The 9969-nt window shown below is 42.8% G+C and overlaps 1 protein-coding gene across 1 annotated transcript in view; it reads right to left on the bottom strand.

Moving 5' to 3' along the window:
• Positions 1-635: 635 nt before the first annotated feature.
• Positions 636-9969, bottom strand: part of COL9A2 (collagen type IX alpha 2 chain) — a 51257-nt gene continuing 41923 nt past the window's right edge. The window contains exons 28-32 of the mRNA XM_028738983.2: positions 8801-8947; positions 6966-7020; positions 4483-4671; positions 3657-3734; positions 636-2045 (exon numbers count right to left, since the gene is read on the bottom strand). Of these exons, the coding sequence (XP_028594816.2) occupies positions 1840-2045; positions 3657-3734; positions 4483-4671; positions 6966-7020; positions 8801-8947 (675 nt within the window). The 3' untranslated portion in view covers positions 636-1839. The remainder of the gene's footprint in view (positions 2046-3656; positions 3735-4482; positions 4672-6965; positions 7021-8800; positions 8948-9969) is intronic.

The raw sequence follows: 9969 nt of genomic DNA, 5'->3' as shown, positions 1-9969 counted from the left end.
ACACTATGATTATATAATAGATTTAGAATTGGAACCTATGGAAGGAAGGTCTGAAGGTTCAAAAGAACCTTTTTTCTAATGTTGAAAATGTTGTGTTTGTTATGTATAACTTTTATGTAAAACCAATTAATGTGTGTGTGTGTGTGTGTGTGTGTGTGTGTGTGTGTGTGTGATCTGGTAACTGATTGTGATGCTTCATGCATCTCACAAAGAGACTCCAGCCCATGAAAGCTTATGCCACCAAAAAATGGTTGGTCTTCACAGCATTTCATGACTCTCCATCGTCCAGTATGGTTCTCCCCTAGAATAAATGATGTAGCTAAAGTCCTAGCATTAAAATCTGAGATTCATCCCTGCACACACACACCAAACACATTTCAGAACTGGAATGTGAATCAAATTTGGAAAGTTAGCTACATTTCAAGCCCTTCCACAAAATTTGGACAAGATGGTATCTAAAGGATCACAGAGCCAGGTTGGTCCTCCAAAGTAATCCATTTTATCCCCTGAACAGGAGCAAGATCCAGTAAATAAATCATGAGGATGATTAATTAGCCACAAAAGATAATTATTGAAACACACACTAATGAAAAGCAAATTTTTACAAGTCTATTAAACCCAGAGAAGCAATTAAGTTAATTGGCATTCATTCTTCATTTTATTGTCTTGTTTGACTAGCTATTTTTTGTGGAGGGAAAAAAATAATGATTTTTAATTAGTACTTATAAAATAACATTATTTTACAAAGATTTACAGCTTTGGAGAGATGATTCGGGGTGACTCTGATAAATAATCAACCAAAAATTGTATCTCATAAAAAGTATAATAATAATGCAAGTAGAAATGAGGACAAATTTGGAGACTTCAATCCTTCCATGCAAATGCAATATAATGTGACAAAAAGTTAACAAGTTGGAGATTTAGAAGGAAAGGGGCTGAAAGAGTAAAGGGGGCCCAGTGAATCAATGAAATAATTAAAGAATTATCAAGGGACCAATTGATAAGCTTGTTCTTAAATTCTTCTGATAGCAAGCTTTGCTTTGCTATTTACACATAGTGAGGTGAAGAAAAATTTGGATGGGTAGGGAATGATCAAAGACTACATTTTGAAAAATCAAATGCTACTTTTTAAGAAAATTCATTCATGCGGTAATTCCAAATTTTCCCCAATGTGGAACTATTCCACACAAACACCAACAGAGAGAAGTCACTGTGTGTACTCTACAGAAGCTTTCTCCCAAAATGATGCCTTCAATTTTTGGACTACATCTTCCATAAGCCCCAGCCAGGACAGCCAGGATGTCTAGGGCTGATGGGAATTGTAGTCGTCCAAAACATCTGAGGAAACCGGATTAGGGAAGGCTGCTCTACAGAGTCAACAAATTATAATATGATTTGGGGTCAAGATAAATGATAAAATCCCCTCCTCCTTGCTTTTGGAACCATTGACAACATCCATCTCGACAAAACACACACTTATTTTCATGGCAGTGAGATGGGGTCAACAATTACCTCTACGTATTTAAAAGAGGAACAGTCATTTAGTGAGGTTTCATGTGCAATTTCGATCCAAGCTATTAAGACAAGTTTTGCATCTCTGCGAGTCTCCATGGGCGCCTTTTAATTCACCTCGATTCTGGCTACTCACAGTGGCCAAGTTTTGTCTTCTCAACAGCAATGGACTGTTGCCCAAGCAATACAGAGCCTCTCCACTCTGTAAGCGCTTTTGATTGGCTGTTCCCCGTCTCTTTGCTCTCAAGTCCTGGTGTGTTTGGTCCCTCAATGCCAGTGGTGGAGCTTTTGCCAGCTCGATGCAACGGAACTTTTCCCCGACCACATTTAGTACGAAGGTCCTTTGACAGCACCTGGTTCAGTCAGGCGGGCTGAAGCATAGGCCGAGGCTCCTAGGCAAGCGGCTGCCTCACAGAGCCCAGGAGAACCAGGAGGGCCAGGTAAACCAGGCCGCCCGGCTTCTCCTGGAACACCTGGGGTGCCTCGCTCTCCCTCTTTGCCATTCGTGGCTTGGCCAGGGTGTCCTGGAAGACCTAGAAGAATGAAAAGAGGCATGGATAGTTCATGCTTGTGCATCTTTTGTGGGCAAAAAGTAGGTCAGGACCTACCGGTAGGTCTCTGGCTGATTTGCAATAGATCACCAAGCGTTTCTGGCACCCAACAATTTAATGATCACAACAACTTTTGTTTGCTGAAACAAAGACAGATTTTTGTGTGATAGAACTGTGATCTCAGTTCTACTACTGAGAACAATTTCCTGGGGTGAGATGCATCCGGGGTGCCCTCATCCACTGCCACTGCCCCTTTCTATGACACTATTTTGTATTTGGCTCCAGTTGGTGGACCTCAAGGTTCTGGGAGGAATGCAAAGGAGATTCCCATGTGGCCATGCTGGCTGGGGCTGATGGGAGCTCGAGCCCAACACCTGGTGGGACACAGTTTTCCACACCTGTAACAGTCTTACACACACACCCTTCAGGCAGCCAAGTGCATTGCTTCAAGTGTGAAGCATACAATTAACTCTTCTCTCCGCTGCCATTCCATGCTTCACAGCTGATTCCACATTCTTGGTATGTTAAAGCAAACAGAAAAACCCAAACCAGGTTACCAATCGTAAAGGAAAAAGGAGGTGAAATAGTTCCATCATGACTGTAAGAATAAAATGGTGTTTGCTTTTGCTAGGTAAAGGGACCCCTGACCATTAGGTCCAGTGGTGGCCGACTCTGGGGTTGCGGCGCTCACCTCACTTTATTGGCCGAGGGACCCGATATACAGCTTCCGGGTCATGTGGCCAGCATGACTAAGCCGCTTCTGGCGAACCAGAGAAGTGCACGGAAACGCCATTTACCTTCCCACCAGATTTATCTACTTGCACTTTGACGTGCTTTCGAACTGCTAGGTTGGCAGGAGCAGGGACCAAGCAACGGGAGCTCACCCCATCAAGGGGATTTGAACCGCCGACCTTCTGATCGGCAAGTCCTAGGCTCTGTGGTTTAACCCACAGCGCCACCCGCGGCTAAACACCTTTACCTTAAGCACCATGGAAATTGATAATGTACTTTAAAATAAAAATATTGAAAAGATCATCTGTAGCCATGGACATGCCCAGTTGGCTACCCCCTGACTATAAAAGTTTTCTAAAAGAAATAAGAACAAAAAGATGTAACAGCAAGCGGGGTGAGCCCTGGCATACCCATGGCAGCCTAGATGCTGATGCTGGGCCTGGTTGCTGTGACCTCTTTATTCTCACGCTTTCTGGGTGGGAATTTTGGGGAGGGGGCTGGGTTGCGGGATGCCAGCCTGTTGGCAAGACCCTTGACAATGCTGCTCAAAGAGACAGTGGACTGAAAGGTAGGTGCGATAAGTGATCTGGGATCATGCTGAGTGGAAGACCCATGGCCATGGTGCATGTGGTGGGGTAGATCTGTGGGGCCTAAATGGAGCTGGGGCAAGGCAGATTGGTTGTAACAGTGTCCTCACTACTGCTTCATTCCCATCCAGGGGCAAAGTGGGCACCAGAAGGCACCTCTGCCACACCACATGTACCACTACTGCCCCAGGCAACTTGTATTGATGTCGTGTGGGAAGTCCCTGACAAGCCTTCTGTTTGTGATTTACCCTTGGTGCCTCTGCAGTCACCTTACCTGGTATTCCTGGTGGCCCTGGCATCCCTTGATGTCCACGGCCGGGCTCTCCCTGCTCCCCTTTCTCGCCCCTCTTTCCTGTAGAATTGGAAGGGGGAAACAGAGAGAGACTTTTAACACTTCATGCACACATCTCTCCAGGACTCACAGCAGAGCAATTGATTCTGCATTGCTCTGGCTGAAGAAAAGCTCTTATTTAACAAAATGTATATACCACTTGGTTGCAGTTAAAACCTCAAAGTGGTTTACAAAAATTAAAACATTGAACTTATCAGTAAAAGGCAGTTTAAAACAAGTGTTTTGATGACATTCAACGGTAATTAAAATCAGCAATAAGCTATTGCAAAGGAAACTGACATGATTCAGCTCTCCCCCCCCCATTGCCAGTTATGCTTAGTTATGCTGCGATTCCACAGAGAAAACCCCTAGAATGTGCAGTTACTTCAGAATCTCAGCTTTAAAATTTGAGCAAGTTTCTAGCCCTCATGGCTCAAATCAGCAGGTGACTGGAATCTGATAGGGCTTCAGTGTCCACACATAGCTCCTTGCCACCCCTCCCCATGACTAGCAAAACTTGAAACTATGCAACACAGTAAACACTGCAGAACATGTCAGAGAAGATAGTCATATTTGCAAAGTGTACCAAGGGGATTCTGATACTGGTTTGGAGGGCAAACACTAACCATATTTTGCTGGTTTGGATGTCAGAGTGAACCATTGCTAAGCACTAAAGAGGAGGCAGCATGGGGATGAGGAAGCATGCACATGTCACTTGAATTGAACCACAAAACTCAATGAGGCTTTTCATGCAGAGATGGGCTCTTACCTTTAGGTCCAGTGTTGCCAATTTGTCCTACAGCTCCTAGGATTCCTGGGATGCCTCGAGGGCCAGGGTGTCCATGTGGCCCTTGCTGACCAGGTGACCCAGGTGGTCCTGGAGGTCCAGGTGGTCCCATCACACCTGCCCCACCTATGGCATCTCTTTTAGCACTCACAGCTAACTCAGCCAATTGTTCTGTAATGCAGAGTGAGTGAGGGAGAATGAGAGAGAGGCATTGCATGTACCTGGGGCTCCTCCATCCTTATTGGATTCAGCAGATTCAGGGCAGACAAAAAGAATGTGCTTTTCGTATGTATTCATACAATACACAATTAACACGTGGAATTCACTATGCCTTTAAACAAAATTAAACCAATTCAAGGAGGATGGATCTATGAATGGCTATTAACCTCCACAGACAGAAACTAAGAAACAGGGATGGGCCAATCGGTCAATTTTAGTTTTTCACAGTTTCTCATTTTTCCAATCTTGAGTTCAAATCTCCACTTTTCCATATCAGTCTTCATGAAAATTCATCAGCATTTTCATGTGAATCCCTCCAAATATACACAATTTATGCAATTTCCCCTAATAGAATGTATTTTGTATATTATTTTCACTAATATATGCATATTTATACACATCCCGTGGCTAGGGAAATGCATTGCAAAATTCAGAGAAGTGGGCATTTCGAAGGATTGCTGAGTTCATGTTTTGGTTTGGAAAGTGCAAATTGGGTAGCTTTGCATTTAAATGCTGGGTCAAATTCCTGTCCCTCCACTACTAAGATATGGACATTTTGTTACTCCAAGCCAAATTCCAGTGTGTCTTGGAGTGATAATATGTGTCAAAACAAAGCTAAATGTGTCAGGAGAAAGACATTTACCTGCTTCTCCGGGTTGTTTTTTCCTTGAAAATAATGAATGGAACACTTTTCACATTAGCATTATTTGGGACAAAAAAACAACACCCCAGTAGCGAAAAAAGAAGAAGATTTTATTGCAGAATAGAACTGCAAAAGTGGCTGAATTTTGAGGACATTGTTTACTAATGTGCAGCTGATGAAACTCTAGAAGGACTACACTGTATATCTTTCCTTCCTTCCTTCCATTTTTGGACATACACCTCTTCAAGTTCTCACCATTATTTTCTGTTGTTTGTTTCTTGCAACCACGTAAGCCCTGCTGTGAGTTTTAGATAATCAACCCGTCACGTAAGAGGTCACTCCCTTGGTCATTTGAAATTGTAGTGCCTCCATACTAACACTGCTAATTTCATCAGCCTGAACAGCCTCTTACCACATGTCCTGCATATGTCCATTTTAATTTTGTGGCCTTTTCCACTACCATCCATAACTTTCAATCTATGTCACATACAATTATTAGTTTTTCTATATGTTAATGATATTCTTAACATTGGGCATTCCATGCCATATTGTTTTATTCTTACATTGTTTGTGCTTCTGTGTCCATTTCTTGGCAACATAACACATCACAGGTAAAATGCACGTATTGAGCACTTTAGCTTTAAAGCCTAAGGAAATTTTTTTTCATTATACAGTTTCCCAAGGCCACCCACAATTGTTTTAATCTCCACTTTATTTCCACTGTTTGATTTTCAATTCTCAGTATTATTCCTTTGGCTTAAATAGACGTTATTCAATTTGCTTTGTTTAATTTCTAATTGTATATCACTCTCTTCTTTAAACATTATTTTGGTATTTGCTAGATTCATCTTCAGTCCTACCTTTTCCCTACCTTTTTCAGTCCTACATTTTTTGCACTTTTGGTCAACTTTTGGCAATTATATATCATCTGCATATCATAGATTATTTAGGCATTTTCTGTTGATGTCAATTCCTTTTTCTGACCATAACAGCTTTTTAAACACACCTTTCAATGCAAGTGTAAATAGCTTATGTGATAAGCCATCTCCTTGCCTTATGCTTCTTTCTTGATACATTGCTGTTGCCTTGTAGCTGGTTGTATCTGCTGTCAATTCTTCAATTTCATAATTGAACAGCCCAGGTTTCAATTTCATAATTGTACAGCCCAGGTTTCAACAGCATCAAAACCTTTTCATAATTGATGAACCCAACTTATATAGGGACGCTATATTCATTGCATTTTCCTATCAATATTTTCATAGTTAATAGATGATCTGCTGTGGAAGATCATTTTCTAAGCCCTGCCAGTTCGCTAGGTTGATAGTCATTGTATATCTACATCTGTGAAAATGCTGTGTGAATTCTGTGATGGATTTCAACCCTGGTTGTTGTTTTTTAGAAGGTATGGGACTACCAATTTCAGAGGCAATGTGCTCCTGAATGCCAGTTACTTGGGGACAAACAATGGAAGGGTGAGGCTGTTTCATTCATGCTCCATTTGTGGGTTCATAGGACGCATCTGGCTGGACATTGTTGTAATCTAGACACTGGCCAAGGCAGACCCAACTTGTTCAGATCCAGCAGGCTCTTTCTATGTACTCACCTTGTAACATTTTTAAGGCCACATCAATAATGTGCTGATCTCCTGTGTCCCTGCCCTGGAAAGTGGAAAGAGAGGAGATCTTGTCACGCACCACAATTACAATCACAGTAGACCTAAGAAAAGGCCCTGGTAGATCAGATCAAAGGCCCGCCTAAGCCAGCATCCGGTTCTCATACCAGCTAACCAGATAGCTATGAGGCACCCATAAACAGGACATCAGCACAGTATTCCTCTCCTGCTGTTGTTTCCCAGCAACAAGTATTCAAAGGCATAGGCTCTGATACCAGAGATTATACATAGCTATCATGACCAATGACAACACTCTGAGTCACTAGGGGGTACAAGAGGCACACAGACGGAGCCAAGACTACCAGGAATCCACCTCAGAATGGGTCAGCCCAAGAAGAGAAGGGCGGGAGGCACTAACATGGTTGGGAAGTAGGGCAAGCAGAGTGGAACCCTCTAGTCTACCATATATTTTCAAAAGTTGTTTGTCTCTTTGCTATGCATCTGACACCTCTTAAAATATCATAACTAAATTTTGCACGATGACTCCCAAGATCAAGGAGCAGGCTTTCATCTGTGTTTGGATACCAATATGAATCAAGATGGTAGACTAAACCTTTAGAAACTGCACCAATTTGGGGGGTTTCGTAGAATTCCTGAGCAACTCCAGCTACAAGGCTTTTAGTCCTTTATGAATTTGTTCTATTCACTTTTAAAGCTGGTGGTCATCATGCCTCTTGTGGTCATGTACTCCATAGCCTAACAATTTTCCCCTGTTGAAGCCTGCACCAATTTCTTACCATCATAGTTAGCTCTGGACTCCAGAAACCTTACAGGCCTGCAAGGTGATTTGTTGGTTATCACAACCAGGACTCTACATGGAGGAAAATATCTGACTCATGTGCTATCAGACCTGCTACCTAAATAGAGCTGTGCAGCTGTGCATCTACTTACAATGAAGGATTGGGAGTGGGGGACGAAAAGCCATGCAGAATGCTGACACCCCAACCACTAAACCTGGAAGGTCTACTCGCCCCTCTTTGTTTTATCAAGCAATGCTCAGTTCCAGAGTGCCTCTTCCAGTTCTACTCTCTGCTTGTGGTACTGCTGGGATTCTGTGTGCAAATCAGTGGAAGAGGAAGCAGTGGGCAAATATCAGTGCATGATAGCATCTCCTTGGAGAGGCAGTGTCCACAGAACCCGCAGTTCAGCTCTGCTGGGCTGACAAGTGGATCTGCATCCTTGCAAAACAGCAACAGCCAACCAGGGTTTCTACTTCACGTGCAAATGATTAAATTTCTGATTTTGTAAAGATTATTTTTGCACTACTTAGTGATGGCCATGAGAGGGTGCTGTGCCCTAATTCTGAGCGTCCAAAGTATCAACAGCAGGGCATGCATCCTGACATGAAGGAGGAATGATTATTCATGCAGAGGTGTAATAGGCCAGTCTTCTCAGTGATCCAATTGCACCTGATGCAGGCAGACACAGACCAGAATTATCCACCTCTAGAGGAGGGTAACTGGAAGAATGCAAGAGCAGCACAGAGGGGCATGAAGACACACAGTGAACTGCTTCCTCTGTGAGTTGCCCCTTTGCTTTGCATCCAGGAGAACCCAGTTCCAGTTCCTAGTACCTCTTATTTTAAAAACCTGCTAATAGATTGTGAGAACAGGATCTCTTGGACAGAGCCTGAAGAGCCACTGCCAGAATACACAGGAATTGGTCTTATACTATGAGTCAGACCATTGGTCCATCTAGCTCTGGCATGTGCTGTGCTGTGTGGCTGTTTTCTGTGGTAGCATGGGGCATCATCAGGTTTAACTCACCGGAGCACCTTGAGTCCCAGGCATTCCAGGTACACCGCGCTCCCCAGGTAGCCCTCGGGGCCCCGGAGGTCCTAGGAAGCCTCTGATACCTGGTGCGCCTGCATCCCCAGTAGGTCCAGGAAAACCAGGCTCCCCACGGACACCTTGCTGTGAAAGATCAGATGCTAGTTAAGAAGAGGACCAAGACTCAAAAAAGCCCCTTTTACAAATGGAGAGCTAACGCACAGTGATAAGAATGCCTGGTAGACAGGGGCATAAGGAGGCAGAAATTTATGTCCCATCCTGTGTTCATTACTGTCAGCACTGTTTCCATTCCACTACAGTTTGGCTTCTGCTAAAACCTAGGTTATTCATCTCACTATTAACAATGGTGGAAACTAACATTCAGTAATTATGCAATCAATTTCAATGAATTTCAGTGGAAGGAAACATGTAAAATCATTATTTACATAACTTTGTTATTATTTAGCATGCAAATAATAGTGAATACTGCTTGTATCTGCTTGCATGGTTTCTGTTCTGTCCTTGGAGAAACAGAAGCATTGCAACAATTTCCGCCCTAGTATCTGTTTTGTACAGTATTCTCTGGAATCCCTAATGGTGGGTAAGACCAGCTTACCGTTCCATGTTTCAGTGACCTACCATATGCCTCTTACAGTTAACAAGCTAGGCATGAGGGTAATATCCACCACCACCCCATTGTGAATCCCCAAGTAGCCACAGAGGATTCTATTTTTGATTAAAATGTCTAATTGCCCAATAGCTTCCATAAACTTATCTAAACCATTTCTTCAAAAGAAAAACAGTTATGAAAATGGCCATTAGGGCATCCTCTGGCAGTAAATTCCAGGGTTAATTATGCACTGCTTGAAAGAGGAATTCCTTATGATTGCCTTAAACTTGCTGGCCATCAGTTTCCATAGCGCTTGCTTTCTAAGCGTGAGAAATTATTGTTTCCAATCCTTGCATTCTCTTCATACCAAATTCTATCCACATAAATTTTTAAGTCACTAGCATGTTTCCCCTTCATTGTTTTTTCTTATCTAAAAAAACTTCAGTTAGTCACGCACTTTGCCCCATAAGTAATGCAATCCACCCTCCCCGATCATCAGAAGAATAAAACATTCTTATTTTTTGTATTTAAAGGTGTAAACCGACCTAATTCACAA

Source organism: Podarcis muralis, chromosome 7, assembly GCF_964188315.1.
Source record: "Podarcis muralis chromosome 7, rPodMur119.hap1.1, whole genome shotgun sequence".
NCBI classification, from domain to species: domain Eukaryota; kingdom Metazoa; phylum Chordata; class Lepidosauria; order Squamata; family Lacertidae; genus Podarcis; species Podarcis muralis.
Note: the sequence above shows the minus strand (reverse complement) of the source record. Positions and strands in the feature narration are given on the sequence as shown.